At 34.6% G+C, this 26,700-nt stretch overlaps 2 protein-coding genes across 3 annotated transcripts in view; one reads left to right on the top strand and one right to left on the bottom strand.

The window, feature by feature from the left end:
* Positions 1–1,116, top strand: LOC128856889 (uncharacterized). The gene is made up of 2 exons (XM_054092313.1): positions 1–86; positions 409–1,116. The coding sequence occupies exon 2, from the start codon at positions 417–419 to the stop codon at positions 885–887; it is 471 nt and encodes a 156-aa protein (XP_053948288.1). The 5' UTR covers positions 1–86; positions 409–416; the 3' UTR covers positions 888–1,116.
* Positions 1,117–16,943: 15,827 nt separating this feature from the next.
* Positions 16,944–26,700, bottom strand: part of LOC128856886 (poly(A) RNA polymerase gld-2 homolog B) — a 132,821-nt gene continuing 123,064 nt past the window's right edge. For both annotated transcript variants that reach the window (XR_008453874.1, XR_008453875.1), the window contains one exon: positions 16,944–17,316. The gene's annotated coding sequence lies outside the window, so the exon portion shown is untranslated. The remainder of the gene's footprint in view (positions 17,317–26,700) is intronic.

Here is a 26,700-nt window from a genome sequence, read left to right as displayed (position 1 = left end):
CTATAACGCATAACTTCCATCAGTACGTGAGAGAGGCATTACTTCTGTGCAATCAAGAAATATATCTATACATCGCTGTAATACATGTAAGTAATATTATATATACCAATTGATATATATATCGCAAAGCTGTTTAAAGGTTCAAGAGAAATTGAGAGCGCGAACGCACACTGACGTATGTAACTATGTGTGCATACGCGCTCGGCGTGCACGCGCCAACATACACACTTATGTGCGTCAGTGAGCATTTACATTTTATACCTGAACCTTAGCATTACATTATGACTGCCGAATCCACTTGAAATTATTATAACATTCAAAAACGCTATTTTTGAAAAAAAATTCTCACCACATACAATATATTATCAAAAAACAAGTATGCTTTACATGAATTTTTCTATTTCACAGATTTCACCATGCCAAAAAAAAATGACGAACGTTCACAAGGTACAGAAGAAGAAAAAATAAAAAACGATAACGAGGATATTAGTTTACCAAATTTCAATTGCGTCATCAAATATAAGCGACTAAATGTTAGAGCTGGCGGTGTGGCAATCTACCACAATCAAGATGATAGCGTAAATATCGTCACACCAAACATGGAAATGACTGCAAAGCAGTCTCAGTCATATTCATCAACAGTCACACCAGTTGGCGATGTTTGCATTGCAGAATGTCAAATGCTGAATGGAAAAACTATTGTCATAGCCGCCATCTATATCTCACCGAACCAAAATCTTGATGGCATAATATATTTCATTCACCGCTCACTACTGGTTTACAGCCACGCAGGTGCAAATGCACTTGGAAGAGGCGAAGACAAAATTCCATTGATTCTCGGGGAAGATTTCAACGTAAATTTCGGATCCAATGATTCTTTGCGATGATTCAATTTCTTCGAGAAACATTCGGTTTGCAGATAAACAATAACCCTAAAGAATTAACAACAAAATCCGGAACTACACTAGATGCAATTTTCACACGTTATCTAGAAAATATTGAATCACGTACATATATTTCATATTTCAGCTATCACAAACCAATTATTTCAGTACTACCAATTGAACCACCAACAGATGATAGCATAATGCATATACATATAGTTAATAAAATCGAATTTTGGTTACACAAATTGTATACTGTTGTATTTCTTTTGAAATTATCCCTGTCTCCTTCTCTTCCTCTCTCGCTCTTTCTCTCTCTCTCTCATTCACACTCATTCACACACAGAAGTTTCACTTCTACCACGTGTACGATGCTGCACATAATTTTTATTTTTTTATAATAAATATACTGTATATATATTTAATTATATAACAAAATATTGGCGCCGGTTAGCACGATAAAGAAACGACTGGCGCGCTTTTTTACACTCGGCCAAAATCGCATAAGCGGTTATCGCGCCAATTAAGAAGAATAAGAAGAGGTAGTCGCTGGGGTAGATAATTACCCCACGAATGTAGTTACATACGTAATTTTTTGACTTTTTTTAATCTATTTAGTGAAAATGAAAGGTTTTTTCGCGGAAGAAGAAATAGCACAAATTTGTGAAGTATAAGAGTTTTCCGAAGATGACGAAATCAATAATTTTGTAGAAGATATGTAGTGATATCAGCGACTACGAAATTGAAAGTAGCAAACATGATACAGAAAGTGAGAACAGCAGTTATAGCATCACAAGTAAACTGGATCGACAAACGCACGAGAAATGGGAAGAGAATTTATCAGCACACAAATTACCTACATGGATTGATATGTCAACGTTTTTGGAAAGAAGATGCCGCATGCCAATTGTGGCATCGCATATAACAAATAGCCAGGTTACAACATCGCAATCAACCCTATTAACATCATTAGTTGCAAGCCCCAAACCTTTAGCCTCGAACAATATGTCTAATAATTGTGTGCTGGCCATTATTTTAGTGAAAAATAGTGCTGGTACATTATTTCCTTGTCGCGCTATTTTACACTCTGCGTCTCAATTAAATTTCGTTACAACCCAGTTAGCAAATCAACTTATATTACGTTTCCACCGCAGCCGGAGTTTGGGTTCTCTGCCGCTATCGTGTTTTTAGCGCAAACACCAAACAAAACACCTGTCAAATCCCATACAAAATTAAAACACAACTCCATACCTAAACCCATTTTTCAAAGTGTGTTTTGTTGGGTTTGCATCTAATTTAATTATTAAGTGGTGGCAATGTTGTTCATTTTCCTCATTTATTATTGCATTCTTATCGAAACATGGCAACAATGATTGCAATTTGTCAATATGACATTTGATTGACGTTTAATATTTTTCGTGTGGTAAGCGTTTGTGCGCGCAAAAAAGAAAATTAAAGTTATTGATTTTAATGGAAAACCATAAAAATCAAAAACTATTTGGCTTCCTTCTGCGGACGAAGCATTTCGGATATATGGGGTGAGAATGCAGCTGAATTGCGAGGTCCACGAAAGAACTCACATATATATGCGGAGCTGGCTCAGTCGCTGGGAGTTCTTGGACATGAGGTCCGTCCAATTGACATAAAATACAAAATACACAATTTCAAAATGAAATATAGGTAAGGCATATAATATATTATTTCATTAACCTTCCTACGGTCTTCGGGTCATTTTTGACCCATTTCAGGAAAAAAATTAAGTTTTTTCAAGAACCAAATTTTTTCAGGACTTGATGTTTCGTGACTTTTTCTAATTTATTATATTTTATATAATAAGCGTAAAATTAAAAAAAAAAAATAATTTAGGCTCTGTCGCGTAGAAATTTTTATACATCTACGACATCGAGTCAAATTTGACCCAACGTATAAATCAGAAGTTATTTGAATTAAATTTATTTGCTAATTGCAAATTTTCGGCTCAGCGGTTGCATTGTATTATTTAATCTGCTTTTATTGAGTTCACAGTAAACATAAATTTAAAAGCACGTGCTTTGTTTGGTTATTCGACTATTTATTTCGTAACGATGAGTGAAAGTGAATTCTCTTTGGCCGCGTTTTCGGATGATGAGGAATCATGTTCTGAAGTCGAAGATCATGTTGAGGTTGCAGATTCTTCCGACAGTGATTTTAGTGATGACGAAAATTCTCTTGTGCCTTCTGAAATGATGTCGTCGAAAAATGGTCAAATAAACATTTCAAAAACCCCTCTTGTAACAAGTGCCGGAAGAGCTTCAAGAGAAAATATTATCAGCTCGATTCCTGGACTAACGCGTTACTCGTGCTCACGAATTACCGAAAAAGAAATTTCTAGCTTTGAACTATTTTTTCCACCTCCTTTGATACGTACGATATTGACCTACACAAACATTGAGGGAACACGAATATACGGTGAAGAATGACTGGATATTGAAAACATCGAACTATTTGCATTTATTGGATTGCTAATATTAGCTGGCGTTTTTCGATCAAATAACGAAAGCTGTGAAAGTCTTTGGAACCCTGAAACCGGAAGTCCAATATTCGCTGCAACTATGCCTTTGAAGACTTTCAAAAAAATATCGAGAGTGATTAGGTTCGACAACAGGGAAACTCAAAGTGAACGAAGATCGTTGGATAAATTTGCTCCTATACGTGATTTGTGGAATCAATGGGTTGAGATATTACCTAAGCTTTACAATCCAACGGAAAACGTGACCATCGATGAACAATTAGTAGCTTTCAGAGGAAGATGTCCATTCTGCCAGTACATGCCAGCAAAGCTTGCAAAGTATGGAATCAAGCTATGTTTGGAACATCCAACCTTACACTGGCAAGGCAATCGGAAGAACCCCCGAAAAAAATCAAGGCATGCGTGTTGTTCTTGATTTGATTGAAGGCCTAAAAGGGCATAACCTCACAACGGACAATTTTTTCACGTCTTATCAATTGGCACAAACATTATTGGAGAAACGTATTACGATAGTAGGAACAATACGCAAAAACAAGCCCGAACTACCACCAGACTTAGTGAACATAAAACGAAGACCACTAAATTCATCAATCTTCGCTTTTACCGAACAAACAACTCTCGTTTCGTACATACCTAAGAAGAATAAAGCTGTGATTCTACTTAGCACTCTACACCATGATTCAAAAATTAGTAATCGTCGGGATAAAAAGCCAGAAATAATACTGGACTACAATAAATGTAAAGGTGGTGTAGACACATTGGACAAAGCTGTAAGCGGTTACACTTGCAAACGAATGACAAAACGGTGGCCTCAAGTAGTGTTTAGTAACATAATTGACATTTCAGCTTATAACGCTTTCGTTTTATTCAAATCTGCCAACCACACCTGGAAAGAGGGCTGTCTTACAAAGCGCCGTTTTTACTTGGAAAACCTTTGTATGCAGCTCGTAATACCCTATATAAAAAAGCGACAAACTTTACCACGAGCACATTTTTCACTTGAAATTGCCAAAAAAATACGAAAGGATTCTCAACTGGATGCACAACCATCATCATCAGGTCAATTTGGAAACACGTCGGAAAAGAAAATAACTAAAAGAAGTCGATGTCAACTATGCCCAAAAACTGATAACAAAACAGGATTAGTTTGCGACATTTGTAATAAATATATATGTAAACAACATTCTAAAACTATTATTTTGTATACAAACTGTCTGAAATAATTTATTTATTTTTTCTTTCATTATTAAATACACTTTTTATTTAAAGTTTTCGTAATTCATGAATATCTTTTTGTTATTGAATAAACGTTTTTGTTAAAGTTTGTGTTATTCACATAAAAGTAAAATAAAAATTTTCATAAATATATTAATAAAAAAATATGATAATGGAATAAATATGTTTGGATTTTCATTTTTATTTAAGATACCCATTTAATGGAAAAAAACCTAACAGTAAAAATAATCAAAAACCAAGTATAAACCTTGAAAATATAGTATTGGGTCAAATTTGACCCGAAGTCCGTCCGCGTCAGTTAATTTGAAGACCGTAGGAAGGTTAAAGTAAGTATTTCACAATGTCAACAAAAGACAGTTCAAACACAATTTCTCCCAAACTTCCGGTGGAAACAGTTGACAGTTCTCCCAAACACAACTCCTGCAAACACGGTGTTCGCTTTTGGTGGAAACATAATTGTTGAAAATGTACATACATATGTACTAGCAAAAGTCACATGTACTTATATGTATATTTTCGACATCAATATTGACAACGGGACTTTTCCCGTTAATGCTCGCCTGCTACTTTGTCGCTCGTGTGAGCGTCAGTAGAAGTTCGGTTAATCAGTTGAGTTTTGACTGCGAGTGCGTGTGGTGTTATTTTCAAAAGACTTGTGGTGTATTATTTTCAAAAGTATTATTTCAAAGAGTATTATTTTCAAAAGGTTATGGGCACAGTTAGCGCAAGATAAATCTCATTGTTCATATATGAATTGATAATGTTATAAACAATCATAATTAAAGTTTTATTTGTTTCAGCATTGTGAAATTTTATTGATGTACGTACATTATGTATGTATGTACATCAAGTGTTTATGTGTATATGTGTGTGTGCATTGAATCCCGTTTTTTAGTTTTCTCTTCTTTTGCCTAAATGCGTGTGTACGTCGCAATTTGCTTAAAAGTTTTTTTCCGTGATTGTGATATTCTTTATTCTTGCATCCATGCATACGTACATACATGCATAACGCAAACTTCAAATTATATGTGCATACATGTGTGAATAATAATTTTTGGTGTATATAAATTTTCAGAGAAAAAATGGATAAAGGGAAGAGAAACATAAAACCGTTTGACGGCGAGAGGTATTCTATATGGAAATTAAGAGTAAGGGGACTATTGTAGTATGTTGTATGCCTAATAAGCATATGCCCACAGTATTGTAGAGTATACAATACATCAAGTGGTCATATGCCATACTCACAACATAGCGACACTTTGTTGCTATGTTTATACAATCAAATATATAAGTGCAGCAATATGATCCGTCACTTATGCGGACTGGCCTGCAGCGTGGGATCTGCAGTGCAAGCACTTTGACGCTTCGACCGTTCGGTCCCAGCGCATTATATATATGCCTTCTGCATGTATATACAATAACATACATACATACATGCATACTACGCTCTCCCGTTCTGTCGCTCTCTCGCTGTATAAGCAGCATGTATTTAGCCTAAGTAATTTTTGAAATAAAAGATTGGATTCAGTTCCATATCAAAAGACAAAGAGAAAACGTGTTTAAAGATAACGAACCACCTTTTTTCCTACATGGCGACCGTGACAAGTTTTTAGTTTTCGTTTAAAACGTTCGCGCGCCAACATACAACAAAATTAAATTTCAACCAAATGATTTGGCCAAAATACTTAAAGTGCCCAAAGTCGTAGTGGGAGGTGTGAAGCAAAGTGGACAACAACAGCTACAACAACAACAACACACAAAAAAAAAAAAAGGGGAACCTAACCAGCGACAGACGACGGCGATGGAGGGATAGCTGTGGATGTCAAAATTAGTATCTGAGTGAGTAGAGTGTAGATGGATAGGAATAAGAAACAATAAAAGCGCGGCGGAATAAAACAAAAACTGAGGTCGGAAATTGACCGTCTCAGCAAAGAGTTGAGCAATCAAGCCAACCCGCCAGCATGGAACGATTCTGTTTCCATGCATGAAAAGCGCTCGTTTCACGAAGCACAACTAGTGCAATTGATAAATAAAAACAAAAATCCATCTATCACCTACCACCAGATTAAAAATTTGAAAAAGAAAATAATACCTCCATTACCAACAGCTATCCCAGAATACAAGCGACAGTGCCCGGATGACTGCGAGGGACCGCTGGACAGCCCATTCTGCAACTACACTACACTATTAGAAGAACAAGATTTATTAAGAGTAGTTGATGAGGAACCAGAAGAGGTGACAGATAAAATAATAAAGGCACAGAGAAATGCAAAGAATATTGTAATAGAATATTTAAGCGATTCGTTTGTTGTTCTTGCGAGCAGAGAAAATACTGCCAGACAGATTTTTGCAAATTTAGATGCACTATATGAGAGGAAAAGTTTAGCTTCTCAGCTATCTTTGCGCAAACAGTTGTTTGCTTTAAAATTAAAGGGTGATACTTCACTTCTAAATCATTTTAAGATTTTTGATGACCTTATAACTGAACTCATTTCGTCAGGAGGCAGGTTGGATGAAATGGATAAAATTGCACAGTTACTTTTAAGCCTTCCACCAAGTTACGAAGGAGTAATCACGGCAATTGAAACCCTGTCAGAGGAAAACCTGACATTAGAATTTGTAAAAACACGACTTTTAGACCAGGAAATTAAATTAAAAAGTGTCAGCAAGGATACAAGTGCTAAGGTGTTGCAGGCCATTGGAAATAACGTTTTTAAATTCAATAAATACAAAAATAAACATAATAATAATCAATTTAAGAAGCCTTTTAAAAACAAGTTTAAATCACCTCTAAAATGTTTTCACTGTGGCAAATTGGGGCATTTAAAGAAAGATTGTTTCATTTTGAAAAGGCAGGCAGGGAATCAGACTAACGAAAATAATGGCAAAGAGAGACAAGCTCAAATAGCTACAACTACACAGTTAGATCGCGGATTTGCATTCATGATAAGAAATACACAAAATAATGCAATTGCAAGTGAGGTAGATTTTATTCTTGACTCTGGGGCTTCGGACCATCTAATCAAAGACATAGCGTTGTTTTCGGAGTATGAACACTTGGAGTCCAATATTGCAATTGAGATTGCAAAGCGTGGAGAATATATCAATGCTACCGCCAAAGGAGTGGTCAACCTAAGCAATGCTGGAAACAAAATCTCACTGAAAGATGTGCTATATAGCAAGGAAATTCCACACAATCTTTTATCAGTAAAGAGGATGCACGATGCTGGCCTAACAACTGAATTTAGTCCTGAAGGCATAAAAGTCACTAAAAACGGTAAATTAGTGCTTAAAGGGAAGCGTGAGTATAATATACCAATTATAACATTTCAATTAAATGCAAAGGTATACACGTCTAATAAATTAAAGAGTGCAGAGTATCTCTTGTGGCATAGAAGATTAGGTCATATAAGTTTAGGAAAATTTTCGGAAATAAAACGAAATAACTTGTTTGAAGATATCAATCTTTTAAGTCGTATTGAGTCAAACAGTGATATATGTGAGGCTTGTATTAGCGGCAAACAATCTAGATTAAAATTTGAAAAAAGTAAAAATAAAGAGCATATCCAGCGACCATTGTTTGTAGTCCATTCTGATGTCTGTGGTCCAATCACACCACTTCAATTGATAACAAAAACTATTATGTGGTTTTTATTGACCAGTTCACACATTATTGTGTTACATACCTAATAACTTATAAGTCGGATGTATTTTCTGTTTTTAAAGATTTCATTGCAAAAAGTGAAGCTCACTTTAATTTGAAAATAGTGAATCTATATATCGATAATGGCAGGGAATATCTATCTAATGAAATGCGTGAGTTTTGTGTCGAAAAAGGCATCAGTTATCATCTTACAGTTCCTCATACTCCACAATTGAATGGTGTTTCAGAACGGATGATTAGAACAATCACCGAGAAGGCTCGTTCCATGATTTGTTGTGCTAAACTTAGCAAACAATTTTGAGGTGAAGCTGTTCTAACAGCAACATATTTAATTAATAGGTCCCCAAGTAGAGCCTTGAAAGATATAAAGAAAACACCTTATGAGATTTGGCATAATAAAAAGCCTGTTTTAAAATATCTCAGGATATTTGGCTCGACAGTATATGCACTTAATAAAGTTCAAAAAAGGAAGTTTGACGATAAGTCAATTAAAACTATACTTGTCGGTTATGAGCCAAATGGGTATAAATTGTGGAACATGAACTCGAGGAAGTTTATGATAGCAAGGGATGTTGTGGTGGATGAAGTTAACATCATAGAAAATAGTGATGTTCATAAAGAAGACTCTAATGTTAAACTAGATAAAGTTGATTCTAGTAATGATTCTGTAATTACAGTTGGAAGAGTTGGTTGTTCCATTGATGGAAAATTATGAATCTGTTCATAAAGGATCAGATGTGCACCCTAAAGAAAATTCCACATGTCTCGAGAATGCCGATCCAGTTATTGAAATTGATAAATTAAAAGAGGTTGCAATTGAAAAGAAAACTAGATGCAGTGAAAGAATTAAAGATAAACCCAAATTGTCATATCGATTTTTAGAAAAATGTCTTATGAATGCTCAAATATATTTGAATGACGTCCCGAATACTTATGACGAAATTCAATTTCGTGAAGATAGAGTTCAATGGAAAAAAGCCGTTCAAGATGAACTTAACTCTCATTCCCAAAACAATACTTGGTGTTTAGTGCAAAGGCCTGACGGGAAAAACATAGTTGATTGCAAGTGGGTATTTAGTATAAAACAAGATGAATTTGGCAATTTAAAAAGTTATAAAGCAAGACTCGTAGCAAGAGGTTTTACTCAGGAATATATGACAGATTATGATGAGACATTTGCACCAGTTGCACGAATTTCAAGCTTCAGATTTCTTTTAGCACTCTCAAATCAATATAACCTACAAATAATTCATCACATGGATGTAAAAACCGCATTTTTAAACGGAACTCTAAAAGATGAAATTTACATGACGATTCCAAAAGGCTTAGTCCATGGAGATGAGGAGAAAGTATGTAAACTCAATAAAGCAATTTATGGCCTTAAGCAAGCTGCAAGATGTTGGTTTGAAGTTTTTGAATTGGTATTAAAGGAGGCTGGATTTGAAAATTTAGGAGCTGAGTATTGTATATATATTTTAGATAAAGGAGATATTTCTAAAAATATTTATATCCTTCTATATGTCGATGATGTAGTAATTGCTACAAATGACTCTTGTACAATGTCTAAATTTAAATCTTACCTACTAAGTAAATTTCAAATGACTGACTTACAGGAAATTCGATTCTTTATTGGTATAAAAATTGACAGGAAGAACGATAGGTTATGTCTCAGTCAGTCAGCATATATTAGCAATGTTTTAAGAAAATTTAACATGGAAGATTGTCATGCAGTTAGTACACCTCTCCCAAGCAAACTAAACTATGAGGCATTACAATCAGAAGAATCATATGATGCACCTTGTAGAAACTTGATTGGTTGTTTAATGTACATTATGTTATGTACACGTCCCGACTTGAGTACATCGATAAGCATTTTAAGTCGATATACAAATAACAACAATAAGGAACTCTGGCAATGTCTTAAACGGGTCTTAAGGTATCTGAAAGGCACTATTAATTTGAAATTGACATTTCATAAAAATATAAATATTAATAGTATTCTGATGGGATATGTTGATTCTGATTGGGCTGGAAACGAGACTGACAGAAAAAGCACTACTGGATTCGTGTTTAAAATGTTTGAAAATTGTTTAATTTCATGGAGCACTATGAAACAAAATTCTGTTGCTGCTTCGTCAACTGAAGCGGAATACATGGCTCTATTTGAAGGTGTCAGAGAAGCATTATGGTTTAAGTCATTAATAAATGAAGTTAAACTAGAATTAAATGGTCCAATAGATATATTTGAAGGCAACCAAGGTTGTATTAGTATTGCTAATAATCCTACTTCCCACAAGAGAACAAAGCACATAGATATTAAATATCATTTCAGTAGGGAACAAGTTCAGAAGAAATTAATTTGTATTAAGTATATTCCAACAGATTCTCAATTGGCTGATATAATGACGAAACCGTTACCAGCAGCACGATTCATCACCTTGAGAAACCAACTGGGGCTGACAGAATAAATTAATGAGACAATTTATTCATACCAAACCTAATTAAACTAAAAGAAGGACAAATTTATTTCTGATTACACTCTGAACTTAATCTAAAAGGCTTATGAAGCTTTTTATATATAATTGATTTCATATTACTATTCAAACTTAATCTAAAACTTTTGAAACTGAAAATTGAATAATGATATTAATTTCATATTACTTACTTATTCTAAAAGCTTATGAAAGTGAAAAACTGAATTATTGTATTAATTCCTTTATGTTTTTGTTAATTGAAAATGAATTTTGTTAACTATAAATATTAATTGATCCGGATTAAGTTTTACTGGGTTTCCTTAATCCCATGAGCGAATGCTGGATCAAAATTGTTATCCCCAGAAATAGAAAAATTAAAAAAAAAAGAAAAAATAAATAAAAAGAATCGCACAAGCTCGTCAGTGAATATATTAATATTTTAAAAATTTGTTGATGTAACTTTTGAGGTGGCGTGTTGAAAATGTACATACATATGTACTAGCAAAAGTCACATGTACTTATATGTATATTTTCGACATCAATATTGACAACGGGACTTTTCCCGTTAATGCTCGCCTGCTACTTTGTCGCTCGTGTGAGCGTCAGTAGAAGTTCGGTTAATCAGTTGAGTTTTAACTGCGAGTGCGTGTGGTGTTATTTTCAAAAGACTTGTGGTGTATTATTTTCAAAAGTATTATTTCAAAGAGTATTATTTTCAAAAGTAATATTAAACTTCGATCTCACCATTCACCAGTTTCAGTATCTGGCATTGGAGAATCGAGTCTCAATGCAGACAGATGCGTCGACATATTTGCCCAAGCGAAGATGGTCGGTTTTCAACATCGTTTACAGCTTTCATAACACATAGCATAATAGACTATCAGCGGAATTTTGATATCAGCATTGAGGGCTGGAACATACCGAATAACATTAACTTAGCTGACCCATCATTCTTTAAAGCAAATCGTATTGATATTTCGATCGGTGCGGAATTGTTCTATGTTCATTTTCACGATTTTACTTAATTTATGTACACGATTGCAAAAAAACTAAACGAGCTATCCATTTCATTCAAAATGCGTTATCTTCAGTATTGTTTTCTCTTCTATGTGAACTAAAAAAACATCCAAACACATTTTTTAAGCGACTTTTTTACCCAGTTGAAGAGTTTTTTTTTCCTTGAAAAACCACTTTTTTTTTCTACCTTCCCCAAAAATTCGAATTTTACGTGTTTCTCCCAATTTTCTTAGTTCACATCGAAGATAATTACATCAAAATTAATAATCTTTTTTTTTTTTGTTTTCAGATGAAAATTGCAAGTTGTATCTTGTACAGAAGTTGGATACTTCAGTGGCAAGGCGCTCTGGGAATCTATTGATAACTCGGCTTACAATATATTGTTGGAGATTGTACAAATTTTTTTTTTAGTTCAATTATATATTAAACTATCCCCAAAACTTCATTTGGCTAATTGTTTTTTTTCTCATCCTACAACGCTTCGCGAAAACTACTGAATTTAGGACATCTAATTGGCCCGCCGGCCTTAAGCGACTTTTTTACCCAGTTGAAGAGTTTTTTTTCCTTGAAAAACCACTTTTTTTTTCTACCTCCCCCAAAAATTCGAATTTTACGTGTTTCTCCCAATTTTCTTAGTTCACATCGAAGATAATTACATCAAAATTAATAATCTTTTTTTTTTTTTGTTTTCAGATGAAAATTGCAAGTTGTATCTTGTACAGAAGTTGGATACTTCAGTGGCAAGGCGCTCTGGGAATCTATTGATGACCCGGCTTACAATATATTGTTGGAGATTGTACACATTTTTTTTTTTAGTTCAAATATATATTAAACTATCCCCAAAACTTCATTTGGCTAATTGTTTTTTTTCTCATCCTACAACGCTTCGCGAAAACTACTGCATTTAGGACATCTAATTGGCCCGCCGGCCTTAAGCGACTTTTTTTACCCAGTTGAAGAGTTTTTTTTTCCTTGAAAAACCACTTTTTTTTCTACCTTCCCCAAAAATTCGAATTTTACGTGTTTCTCCCAATTTTCTTAGTTCACATCGAAGATAATTACATCAAAATTAATAACCTTTTTTTTTTTTTGTTTTCAGATGAAAATTGCAAGTTGTATCTTGTACAGAAGTTGGATACTTCAGTGGCAAGGCGCTCTGGGAATCTATTGATAACTCGGCTTACAATATATTGTTGGAGATTGTAAAAATTTTTTTTTTTAGTTCAAATATATATTAAACTATCCCCAAAACTTCATTTGGCTAATTGTTTTTTTTCTCATCCTACAACGCTTCGCGAAAACTACTGCATTTAGGACATCTAATTGGCCCGCCGGCCTTAAGCGACTTTTTTTACCCAGTTGAAGAGTTTTTTTTTCCTTGAAAAACCACTTTTTTTTTCTACCTTCCCCAAAAATTCGAATTTTACGTGTTTCTCCCAATTTTCTTAGTTCACATCGAAGATAATTACATCAAAATTAATAACCTTTTTTTCTTTGTTTTCAGATGAAAATTGCAAGTTGTATCTTGTACAGAAGTTGGATACTTCAGTGGCAAGGCGCTCTGGGAATCTATTGATAACTCGGCTTACAATATATTGTTGGAGATTGTACAAATTTTTTTTTTTAGTTCAAATATATCTTAAACTATCCCCAAAACTTGATTTGGCTAATTGTTTTTTTTCTCATCCTACAACGCTTCGCGAAAACTACTGAATTTAGGACTTCTAATTGGCCCGCCGGCCTTAACTGGCGCCCAACTTACGGGAACGAATTCCAAAAGCAAAAATCGTTATAAAACGAGAAAAAATCGTGCCGAGAAAAAACTTAATAACACAGTGCGACATCAAAAATCAAACCGCACCGGACCTTTTTTTTCTGAAAATATACCTATTCAATAGCAAAACCCTCGCTGGGTTTTTAAAAGTTAGCTCGATTTTTTTTTTTATTGCGTTTTGAAGTTTTCTATTTTCATGAGATTAATTTGATGTGAAATATTTTTTTGTGAACAATACGGGTTTTGTTAACATATTTGAATTTATTAATTTCATTTACGTGAATTTTTTATGAATTAAGAAAATAAAAAATGTACAATTGTCCTGCAAATATTAACGTTTTCTGCTATTTTCTTCACCAACATTTGGACTATTTTAGTCAACAATTGTCGACAGAATCAGATGAGCAAGGAGAGCGCTACCATCAAACTGCGATGCCATTTGAGTCAAGATACCGAGGAAAACGAGCTCCAGGTGCCATACTAGCCGAAATATGTTGGTGGAGTAAACATATTTTTCAATACGACCAGGAAGAAAATGAAGGAAAATGGAGTAGCCAGGAGGAAAAAGAATATGAGGTAGAAGAAGAAGAGACAGGCATGGAATTCTTTACTGATGAATCTGATTACTCTGATAATGATGATGTTGAAATTCAATCATTGTCGAAAAGAGCTCGTCTCTAAGGTTTTAGTACGTAAAAATTCTTTATTTTAATAAAAAAAAAAAAATTATAAGAATTCAAGTCTATATTCTTTTTACTTAATCTATTTAATATTTTTACCTACAGAGTTTTTAGATATTTAAAAAAAAATTTAAAGCAGAGTATAAAAAAATTATTTTTATGAAGAAAAATCTTGTTAAAAATTTATTTTTTTAGAAAATAACAAACTTAAAGTTCAGTTTTATGTTTTTATCTTATAAATGACTTTTTTAGTACATTTTGCAACATTTTTGCTAGAAGAAATAGTGAGAAATTTTAATTATTTTCATAATTACAGTAAAAAATGGTAAAAACATACAATTTTTCGAAATTTTGGTATTCAAAATTGCGTATTGAGATATAGGTTCTTCTCAAAATAAGTTTATTTGTACATGTATATTACGAAATTTCTGCATCAAGCTATGACAAAATAAATCGATTAAATCAAACAAAGGTCGATTTATAAGTCAAATTTAGCGTACAGGTAAAACTCCAAAATCTCATGAAAGTAGAAAATTTCAAAACGCTATAAAAAAAAAAATCGAGCTAACTTTTAAAAACACAGCGAGGGTTTTGCTATTGAATAGGTATATTTTCAGAAAAAAAAGGTCCGGTGTGGTTTGATTTTGATGACCCCAAAATTGTCGCACAGTGTAATGAACCGTTTTTTCTGGTTCATGCGATAATGACATTCATATTAATTAAGAATTTGTATTTTTTTTTTTTTTTCAGATGACCACAAGGGTAGAAATCGTGACGACGGGGACACTGCCTTTTTTTCCCCCCTTCCACTGCAAGGACGCATAACTCCATGAAAATTCATTTTTTTTTTTTCAAATTTATTTTGTGTGCTCCTAATACATATATGAATAAATAAATGATAAAAAAATGTATCGCAAAAATATCAATAGCTTTTTTTTTATTCATCGTCAAAAAATGCTCGAAATTCGGGCCTCTAGACTAGAATACCCCCTTAAGGTGGCAGCTTAGAATAAGAAGTTAGTTATTTGATTTATTGATTGACAGCGATAAGTCGTGGTCGGGACTAAATAAATATATGTAAAAAAAGTAAAACAGTGTTTTAATATAAAGTGAAAAACTTAACTTGTACAAACACCTTTGTTTTGACTCGTAATAAATGACAAGAATAAACGAAATAAAAAAAGGTTTTTTCTGCGTCCCGAATTTTTTTTCAGGTATATTTTTTTTTCTTTCAGAGGTAGCTAATTCTCTATGTCAAAATGAAATACAAAGATAAGGAAACAAAAACATTTACTTCATTGAACTAAAAGTTCAACGAAATACAAGTCAAATTCCCACACAAATGCAAGTTAAGATATCAGATATCATTTCCGCTCTCGCAAAATATTTTGCGCTCCCACGAATTTTTGCTAACGTAGCAACCAGTCAAATTTTCGTTCCCACAATGTAACTGCATTCCTTTCTTGAGTGCAACGTGACTTTATGCTATAATTATGATTTTTGATAACAGATGAAGGGCAGTGCTAAACGGACTATTGTAACCTGCAGACGAATTGAATTAATAAAGGTGAACAAATCTTAATAATGTGTTTTTTTTAATAAACAAACAAATAAAACAATTAACTGGGGGCTCAACCGGGATCCGTGAGTCATAATTGTTTTATTAATAAGTGAAGTCAGTTTTTTATTGACTTCATTGTAATAATCGATTATGGAAAGCGACCCCTGCCTCATTACACTTAATTCCTGTTCTATTATATGCAATGGTCTTTTGTCCGCATAGGCAAAGTCCAATCTGCTGAGGATAGCGTCAAAGTTAAGGACTGTCCCATGGTTAGTCAGCATGTCATTAGCGTCTGCTATAATCTTATTCCTCAAGATTGTTAATGCGGCATAATATTTCCGACTTCCTTTATTATATAATAGCATACTGCTGTTAGCAGCTTCGCGCCAACTGACATAAGAATTTTTTCCATCAAATATAGGTAGTGATTTAATCACATCTAATCGAATCGTCAATCGATTGTGTTTAATATTCGCAAACAGTGTTTATGCTGGTTAACTTCTCTAGTTCCCTAGTTAGCTCGTCTATCTTATTTTGCAAGGGACCTAACTGGCTTTCTATTAGCCTACCTATGACTTCATGAGTAGCCATTCTTCCTTTGATTAAAAGTTAAACTTCGTCTGGTGGCAAATCTAATTCTTCTTCTAATAAATAGTGAACTTACTTAAATAGTCTTATACTTATTTTCTCCAGGCTCCTGCGATGTTCGTCCCGTCTATTTCACTCGTTGCTAGTGTCTTGGCCACACTAGGTCATCCTTCTATGGCTTTTCAATTGGCTTTCACTGACACACAGTGTTATTTAGATTAGTGCAGTTTTTTGTTAATTTCTGTTTCTGTGTTGTTTTTTTTCTGGTTTGCCAAAAATTCCAAAATTCCAGTTTCCAAATCACTGCAAAATAACTTTATTCTTGCTGTTGTGGTTTTATTGTATTTTTGTTGATAATCCAAATGTACGTTAGTCGCCCGTAATCCGTTTTGGCGTGGCGCGATAAGTTGGCACACACACACACACTTTGAATCTTTAACTTTTAATTTTTTTCTTAAGTGGCGCTGAGATTTATTATTCTCAGCCAAAGTAATATTTTTTTTTTTTTTTTTTTTTTTTTTTTTTTTTTTTTTTTCTTCACTGATCGGGATACTTATTTTTTTTTTTTTTTTTTTTTTTTTTTTTTTTTTTTTTTTTTTGGCGTCTCTACCGAATCCTTACTTTTTTGTTTTCAGGATATTACACGGTAGGGCATCCCGGTTGAGCCCCCAGTTAATTGTTTTATTTGTTTGCTTATTAAAAAAAAACACATTATTAAGATTTGTTCACCTTTATTATTGACGACATAGAACTTGAAATTCAAGAAAAAGTACTGGGAAACAGCACCGTATTGCCTTTTCTTTTATATGACATAAAGCAGCTTAGAGATGCTCTAAAAAGGATTACTCCAAGGAAGAAACGTTCAATTGACATCCTTGGAACAGCGTGGAAATGGATAGCTGGCACCCCTGATCGCGAAGATCACACTGTGGTTGTCAAAAAAATTAAAGGTTTATTAGGTAACAACGAACGACAGAAAGTAATTAACAAGGACACCATCGACAGAATTAATTTACTAACTAACAGAACTAACAATATACTGAAGACATTACAATCACTTCAAGAAGTTAGAAGAACAATAGAGGAATCAATTGCCAATAAGATAAAAACTGTTAAAGACGAAATAGTCAACATCGAATACGCTCTACAGTGGGCTAAAGTAGGAGTTATTAATTCTTTTTTATTATCAGAAAAGGAAATGGGAGAAGCAAACACGTTTCTAGATTTCGAAAAATTCCCCTATAATAATTTAGAAGAAGCATTAGGTTTCGCTAGTATAAGAATAGCTACGAATGAAAACATGTTAATATATATTATAAATTTGCCAGCAATAGAGCAATTAATTTGTGCAAAATTGTTAATTAAGCCTGTAAAACGAAATAATACAATATTGAAAATTGATTCAGAATATTTTTTAAAATGCAATAATGATTTATATGAAATCAAAAAAACAATGTAATAAAGTTAATGAATTGACTATTTGTAATAGGGATAATTTACTAGAAGTAAGTAATTCTAATTGTGTGAAACGGATTCTGAATAGCAAAAATCATAATTGCACTATAATAAACAACCAACACGTACCTTTAGTACAAGAGCTTTTTCAAGGAACGATCTTTTTGAACCAATTCGAAGGGTTCGTAGAAATTTCAAGGAATAAATCGTACCAACTTTCGGGAACGTATCTACTTCAATTTCACAATGAAACCGTAACAATAGATAACAGAACTTACATTTCAAGAGAAATTTCATCTTTGAAACCACTCCCAGCCGTATTGCAATTGACAGCAAATAAATCTAATATTGAAGAAGTCCTCTCTTTGGGGATGATGAAAGAACTTCACTTAAATAATATAGAAGAAATAAACTCAATATCCACTAAAGAAAATTTAACACTGTCATTTAATTTGATCATGTCAGTAATACTACTTTCCTGTGTGTCTGCAATGTTCTACAAGTTGAGGACCAAACCAAAGTCAAAAGTTGAAATAACAAATATAGTTAACGAAGGATCAGAGCCGAAGGCATTGAATCCTGATGAACCCTCTTGTCACAAGACCAAATGCGGATTCCGCAGCATTAATGATTTACCGGTCTACTAACAATCGGGACGATTGATCTTACGGGGGGAGGAGTTAAGATATCAGATATCATTTCCGCTCTCGCAAAATATTTTGCGCTCCCACGAATTTTTGCTAACGTAGCAACCAGTCAAATTTTCGTTCCCACAATGTGACTGCATTCCTTTCTTGAATGCAACGTGACTTTATGCTATAATTATGATTTTTGATAACAGATGAAGGGCAGTGCTAAACGGACTATTGTAACCTGCAGACGAATTGAATTAATAAAGGTGAACAAATCTTAATAATGTGTTTTTTTTAATAAACAAACAAATAAAACAATTAACTTGCATGTAAATATATAGGGGTCTGGCCAGGCACCATGTGCGTGAACGAGGGTTAAAAAACGCACGAACTTATGGACTGACCTGATACTTAAAGGAGCCAACCATTTGCAAAACTGTGATTCTAATCACATATTTGAGGTAGTCGGTTACTTCAGCACGCCGAAGCCGCATTAGTAGAAATAAACGAAATAAAAAGAAAAAATGCGTTTTCGCAAAGATCAGAAGTGTGATAACAAGTTAAATTTTTTGGCTAAAAATAACACGTTGACAACAACGCCGAACGAGAGAGTCACAATTAATTAATTCCTTAGTAAAAACTTACCTTGTTAATACTTATATTTTAATAAAAGTACAAACCTATATTTTGGGGGCTCAACACGGAAAAAAGAATGGCATGCCTCAACGATTTGATTAAAATTAGCCTGCGCAGTGGCAGTAAGGACAAAATAACGACGCTGCATAAATATATTTTTGAAAGCGAAGGCGACAGAGGTAACCGCCAACGACTCGGAGAGTTCTGTGGCTTCCCCTACAACGAAAGCAGCGCAGAATTCGAACTTAAAACTCAATCCCCTTATCGGGAAGTTCGCCCGGAAAAAATTTCGCCCCAAATATTTTTGTTCGCCTATCGCAAATTTCGCCCGAACAAAATTTCACTTCGAATCAGCTGATATACTCTATTGTGAATTGATTGCGAACAAATTATTTACTTTCTATTGTGCTAATTTCGTAAGCAAGCGTATATTTCCTTAAAATAAAATTAAAATATACCTCAAAATTTTCTACAAATATGTATAGTATTGCGCTTAGGTTATTATTGAGCGAGCGTGAGGAAAATTTGAACGTGAAAGTGCTCAGGAGGCGATTATGGGACAATTCCAACCCTTTGGAGCTAAGTGATTCAGTGTGAGATAACAAAAAATGCTAATGGGAATTTGCAATACTAACTTAATTTCTTATTTTTTAGGTTTCGGCAATATTACAGGCTAAACAAGCCGGCATTTAAGTACTTACTAGATGTCCTTACTAACCCCTTGCCACCATTGAAGCAGAAACTCGGAATTCCACCTATTGTAAAATTGAGCGCATGTTTGCGATTTTTCGCAGAAGGAGGACATCAAAAAGGCGTTGGGAAGGACCATGAAGTGGGCCTAGCTCAATCTTCTTTCAGTGAAGTACTGGCAGAAGTGCTGAGTATTTTCGAGCTACTACTTTGTCCACAATGGATAAGTTGGCCCACTTTAGTTGAACAACGCCAAATAGCACACGATTTTTTTACAAAATACATACGTACAAATAAAAGTACTCAAAAGCGTAGAAATTAAAACTTTTGCTGAAAAAGTTAGCAGGCAATACTGTTTTGCCTATTCCATTTTGTTTAGAGTTTCGCATCTTTCAATTCTATTGAAAGTTCTGTGAAAATCATTGTGAAAATTACATTGCATTAATTGCATTTGAAGTTTTGATAAATAGCTGCCACATAGCCAAATTTAGGTACGTCTTTCGTTGCAGATTATCAATCTGATTTTTTGTTAATAACTGCTTAAAAATTATATACACAGTTGTGATTAGAGCCCGTTGCTGCCACCAATACTTTGCGTTTCATCAAAAAAAAAAGAACCCAGTTTTAAATAACACGTATTTATCCACGTAAGCATGATTTCTGTGACAAAAAATAACACTGACACTTAGCATCTTTTGACCACAGAAACATACGAGGGTTGCTATTAATATTTCTGGTCTACAAAGTTTTTAGCAGTTTGACATTTCAAAAACAAAAAAATTGCTTTATCGGCTTAGTATATTTAGTAATCATTTAAGTAAATTATAAGAAAAAGAAATTCCAAAGAATAAGAAAATAAACGGGAAAAAAGATTTCTTGAAGTGCTTTATTTTTATAGCTTGAGATTTTTCGTGAAATAACATTTTAAGTAAATTAATAAAACTGAGATTTTTAGAATACTTTGTTTATATTTAAAGTACAATAAAGGAAAACACTCAAAACACTACATTTTTCTTAACAATTTTCGGGGAAGATTTTATCAAAAATGCCTGTGTTTTCTTTACTACTAATTTTTGGATTGAATCTTTTAACAGACGAAATATGCCAAAACTAAGCTGTGTTTTGTGCCACAAAACGTGGACAAAAGAGAAAGTTAAGTTTGTTCATGTTCCCAAAGACGAAGTGAAAAGAAAAAATTGGGTAAAATCATGCAGCACTTCGTTGAAGCCAGGCGAAAAAGTTTGCATGTATCACTTTTCGGCAGAGGATTTCGAGATCGGACCAGATCGGAAAAGGGCTAAATTGTATAGTGATGCTCTTCCGATGCCTATCGAAATTTTGCATTGTTGGAATGAGCCTGAGACAGCCCCCCATTTAGTTGACGCTTCTACGCAAACAGAGTAAATTTTTATTTGAAAAGTGTCGTTTTATTTAAACGAATTTTGATTTAGATCATTTACCGATTTTCGTGTGTCTCAACTGGAAAAACAATTGGCCCATCTTAAGGAACGACTAGTGAAACTGGATGAATTCAAATCAAATGTCAAGTCAAATACTATTAAAAAGTTAGAAGACCCGACCAAAACAATTCATTGGGCTTGGGACGATATGGCATAGGCTATATCCTTGCATTCTATATATATTATATTATATATATATGCATATAATTATTTATACAACAAAGGATTACCGTTGCCTTGTGAGTCGACTGTCTCAAAATGGCTGCAAAAACTAAAATTTGAGGACGGTATTTTATGTTTTTCATTGAGCATGATGCGCAGCGTAAACGATGCCCCGTTAGAAGATAGGCTGTGTATAATAAGCTTCGATGAAATGAGAGTGGAATCGGTATTTGAACACGATTCTTTAACTAATACGGTGCGCAAACCATGTAAGAACGTGCAAGTAATGATTGTGCGAGGGTTAAGGTCTTCACGGATGCAGCCGGTATTTTGCGATTATGATTGCAAAGTTTCTAAAAGCATTTTAGAAAAGGCAATCAGCAAATTATATGACGTTGGCTATACGGTTGTTGGAATTGTTTCGGATATGGGTTCCGCAAATCAAGCCCTATGGAAGGACCTAAATATTTCATGTGGTACGTGAAGGTCGTTTAAAAACTAGGATTGATATTTTATAGATACTTATTTATATTTAGATCAAACATGGTTTGCCCACCCAGCGACAGACGGAAAGGTTTTCGTGTTCGCAGATGTTCCACATTTGCTGAAACTGTTAAGAAATCATTTCATCGACACCGGGTATTTATACAAAGGCACGCTCTTAACGGCAAGAGCTATCGCTCAGATTCTTGCGTATACGTCATTGTCCGATGCTCGAATAACGCACAAGCTAACGGAGCTGCATCTAACCGTGCATCACCGTGGCCGCCAGAAGGTGAAGCACAGTTGTTTTCGCACACCACAGCAAGTGCAATCCGAAGGTGTTATGCGTTTGGGCTCGATATGTATCAGCCCATGGAAACAGCAGAGTTCATTGATACGGTGAATGATTGGTTCGATATTTTCAATACAAAGTTTTCGAATTTTCAAATTGCTGCTGCAAAAAAGCCCTATGGGATGGACTTGGGCCAGCAGGATGAAATAATAAGTAAGATGGACGCCTTGAACGATGAAACATGCGCTTATGGACGAATTTCAATGTTGCCTTTTCAAAGAGGCATACAACTAAGCAACAAGTCCCTCAGGGTCTTATATCGTTATGTTCAGGAAAAGTATCTACTGATTTCAGTACATTCTGACTTATCGATTAAATCAGGATGTACTGGGGCGATGCGTGGCAAAGGCGGGTTGTATGACAATCCTAGTCCTATGGAATTTAAATATAGATTACGAAGATATTTATTAGGTGAATGAAAGCATATATTACTCATTTCTGAATAACTTAACTCTTTCTAATATATTAACAGCACGAAATACTTCAATATTAGTTGATCGTGGCAATGTTGAGGCCGATGAAACTAACTGGCTTCGTCTCAATGATACTTCTTTAGAAACTTTACAAAGTTTGCTTACAGAGGTTGAGATAGTTTCAGACGACTCTCTCTTTGCCAACGATTCATTAAATGAGGACGCTGACTTTGATAGCTTACACGAAGATGCCCTTGAATATATTGCCGGTTACATAATACGCAAATTAAAGTTGACCGATTGTTCATGCAATGAGCCTACATTTACTTGTGTTGACACTTTATCTAAGGGCGGATTAGTTAAACCAAGCACCGAGTTCTTGGACAAAATTAAAATGCTGGAATCAGCGTTTAACCAGTGCGACGGCAGGGAGCTTAACGGTGGGATATTATTTTTACAAAAATTGTTCACATTAAGTGAAAACGTGAGTTTACGCGATGATGTTAAACGATTTTTTTTTAAATGCCGGATGCACTTTCGAATAAAGCATCTTAACCGGTGCAATAAACAAAAGAAGAGAACAATGAGCATTCGATAAGATAATTGTAAGTAAAGTATGGAATGCTCTTGGCGTCTATTTGTGTTTCTGCGCATATATAAATTTATCTTTTTTTAACACAGATTTTATACTTGTAACTTTGCAGGTAATCTCGTTAAAAAATCAAATGTATGATTAGCGGACGTGACGAAATAAAAGTGGTTTTTCCTCGTTAAGAGTTTCCACTATTCTCAAGTTGTTTTATTTATTACTTCAGTGTAGGTTTACAAGTGGCACATATACATAGATTCCAATCCGATGCATGGTCAAAATACATATATATGTGACACAAATCTATGGGAATAGTTAAGTTAAAAATATAAATAATTAAGTACCACTTATAAAATAACATAAAATTATTCTATGGCTTACAACGGCCTTTTTCAATTTTTTACTACATTTTCAGAAAGGGGATAAACGTATGCCCTTTTTCCCCTTGCTTCCAAATTGCATCAATGAATTAAGTAGCATGCGAAATCAGTTGTCAAACTTTACTTAACCTTGTAGAATTGAATCATGGTTTTGACTCGTAATAAATGACAGAAATAAACGAAATAAAAAATGTTTTTTTCTGCGTCCCGAAATTTTTTTCAGGTATATTTTTTTTTCTTTCAGAGGTAGCTGATTCTATGTCAAAACGAAATAGAAAGGTAAGGAAACAAAAACATTTACTTCATTGAACTAAAAATTCAACGAAATACAAGTCGAATTCCCACACAAATGCATGTAAATATATGGGGGTCTGGCCAGGCACCATGTGCGTGAACGAGGGTTAAAAAACGCACGAACTTATGGACTGACCTGATACTTAGCCCTAGAACACACACCCAGAAAATACCACGTACACACACACCCGGGATACGTTTGTACCCGGGACCTTATTTGCGGTTTTTTTATTGCTTATTCAACCGATTTCTATGATTTTTTTTTGAAATGTATATTTTAATATATAACAAGTATTTTGTCTTTTGTTTCATTCGAATATTCCTACTGGTTCTAGCGATATGGGCAAATAAAGTCAGGACATGCAACAGTGGATTTTTGTTTTTGTTGTTGTCCTGATAAATGCAAAACAAAATAATACAATTTATAATAGGACTATGAATAAGTTCGTGCGGTTTTTTTTCGAAATTTGAAACTTTATTGACGTAAAATGGTTACAAATTTAATATTCAAAATATTGTCCATCGCTTACTACTACTTTTTCCCATCTTTCTGGCAATTCACGGATTCCCTTTGTGAAAAATTCGGTCGGTTTTGCCGCAATCCACGAATCGATCCATTTTTTGACTTCATCGTAATTACGGAAGTGCTGGTCAGCCAGGCCATGTTGCATCGATCGGAAGAGATAGTAATCGGATGGCGCAAGGTCTGGACTATACGGCGGGTGGGGTAGGACATCCCATTTGAGCGTTTCTAAGTATGTTTTGACCACTTGTGCAACATGTGGCCGAGCATTGTCATGTTGCAAAATAACTTTGTCGTGTCTATCGGCGTATTGCGGCCGTTTTTCTCGCAGTGCTCGGCTCAAACGCATCAATTGTCGTCGGTAGACATCCCCCGTAATCGTTTCATTCGGTTTCAGTAGCTCATAATACACAACACCCAGCTGGTCCCACCAGATACACAGCATAACCTTCAGGCCATGAATATTCTGCGCCGACGTCGATGTTGAAGCATGGCCAGGGTATCCATACGTTGCCCGACGTTTTGGATTGTCGTAATGGACCCACTTTTCATCGCCAGTCACAATTCGATGCAAAAAACCCTTTCTTTTGTGCCGTTGAAGCAGTTGTTCGCATGCCATAAAACGGCGTTCAACGTCTCTTGGCTTCAATTCATACGGCACCCAATGGCCTACCTTTCGGATCATTCCCATGGCTTTTAAACGTTTGGAAATGGTTGATTGATCAACTCCCAAAGTTTTTGCAACCTCTTCTTGCGTTTGAGCCGGATCTTGATCGAGCAATTCCTCCAATTCGGTATCCATGAACTTTGGCGGCGCACCCTCGCGTTCTTCGTCTTCCAAGCCAAAATCACCACTTTTAAAGCGTGCAAACCACTTCTGGCACGTTCGCTCAGATAGAGCATGCTCACCATAAACTTCCACCAAGATACGATGACTTTCGGCTGCTTTTTTCTTCATATTAAAATAATGAAGAAGAATTCCCCGCAAAAACACATTATTTGGCACGAAATTCGACATTTTCAAGTGTGGTAAAAATATTGTTGTTTACGCTTCAAATAAAAAACTTATACTGACGTTTGTGCCTTACGACAGTAGCTCTCCAATGAATGTTTGGAAATGTGGATCGATGGAATAATAATCAAGTTACGCCATCTGTTGTAAAACCGAAACGAACTTATTCATAGTCCTATTAATAATATACTTGTAGAGTAACAACGAATACACATTTTGGTTTTTATTTCATTGAAATATTCCACCTGGTTCAAAAGATTGTTTTCACACGAGGTGTTGTTATAAATGCTGCCTGTTGATATTTTCATTATTGTTTTGGTGCTCAAAATTGTAAGAAGTGAAAATATAAGTGAAAATAAATATAACTGAAACTATTCTAATAACTGGATACGAAATGACTTCAAGAAGAAACGAATATTTATCAAGTGCAGCATATAGAAGGTAAAAAATGTAAAATAAGCAACAATGTAAACATATACTAATTTTTTTTATTATGCAGGCTAACTGAGGAACAGCGAGAATCATATATACAATCTTTATTTGATGAAATTTGTGACGATGACGCTCCCTATGACTTTGACTCAGAAGATGAAGAAGAAATTCAATTCAATGACATTGAAATTGCTGACGACGATGCTGAAGTTTCGCAAAGTGCCGCAGAAGTATTACCTGATTATGCGGACTATAAGGATGATGAAGAAGAAGAAGTAGAAGAAAATAATGAATTACCTGCTAGTAGCGAAAAATTTCTTGCACGTGATGGTACTGAGTGGATGAAAGAACCAAATGTAAGTCGTCAGGTACTCAGACAAACTATTATAAGAGAACGTTCTGGACCAGCTAGATGCGCTGAAATGTTGTCAATAGAGCAAACATTCAAATGTTTCATGAACGTTGAAATGGCTGATATAATTATGCGCCACACAAATAAGTTAGCAAAAGAAACTTATAATGCTTACAACAATGCGCATCCAAACACAACTCCTAAGTCATGGACGCCTGTGTCAATAACAGAGCTGTATGCATTTTTTGGCATACTTATTATGACTGGTGCGAACCATAGCAATGGAGAACATGTTCGAGATTTATGGAGCGCCAAAAACTATCCTTTATATAACGCGCCACAATGGGAGTCAACCGTTTCTGTTCGATATTGCGGTTCCTAAGATTTGACGATAAAAACACACGTGCAACACGCTTACTAACTGATAAAGCAGCACCGATCAGTG

Source organism: Anastrepha ludens, chromosome 3 (assembly GCF_028408465.1).
Source record: "Anastrepha ludens isolate Willacy chromosome 3, idAnaLude1.1, whole genome shotgun sequence".
Taxonomy (NCBI): Eukaryota; Metazoa; Arthropoda; class Insecta; order Diptera; family Tephritidae; genus Anastrepha; species Anastrepha ludens.
The sequence above is the reverse complement of the archived record's forward strand: the minus strand, read 5'-3'. Positions and strand labels throughout refer to the sequence as shown.

Bases quoted from the DNA above. Each gene is read 5' to 3' on its own strand.
- LOC128856889 (XM_054092313.1), top strand. From the start codon at position 417: ATGCCAAAAAAAAATGACGAACGTTCACAAGGTACAGAAGAAGAAAAA.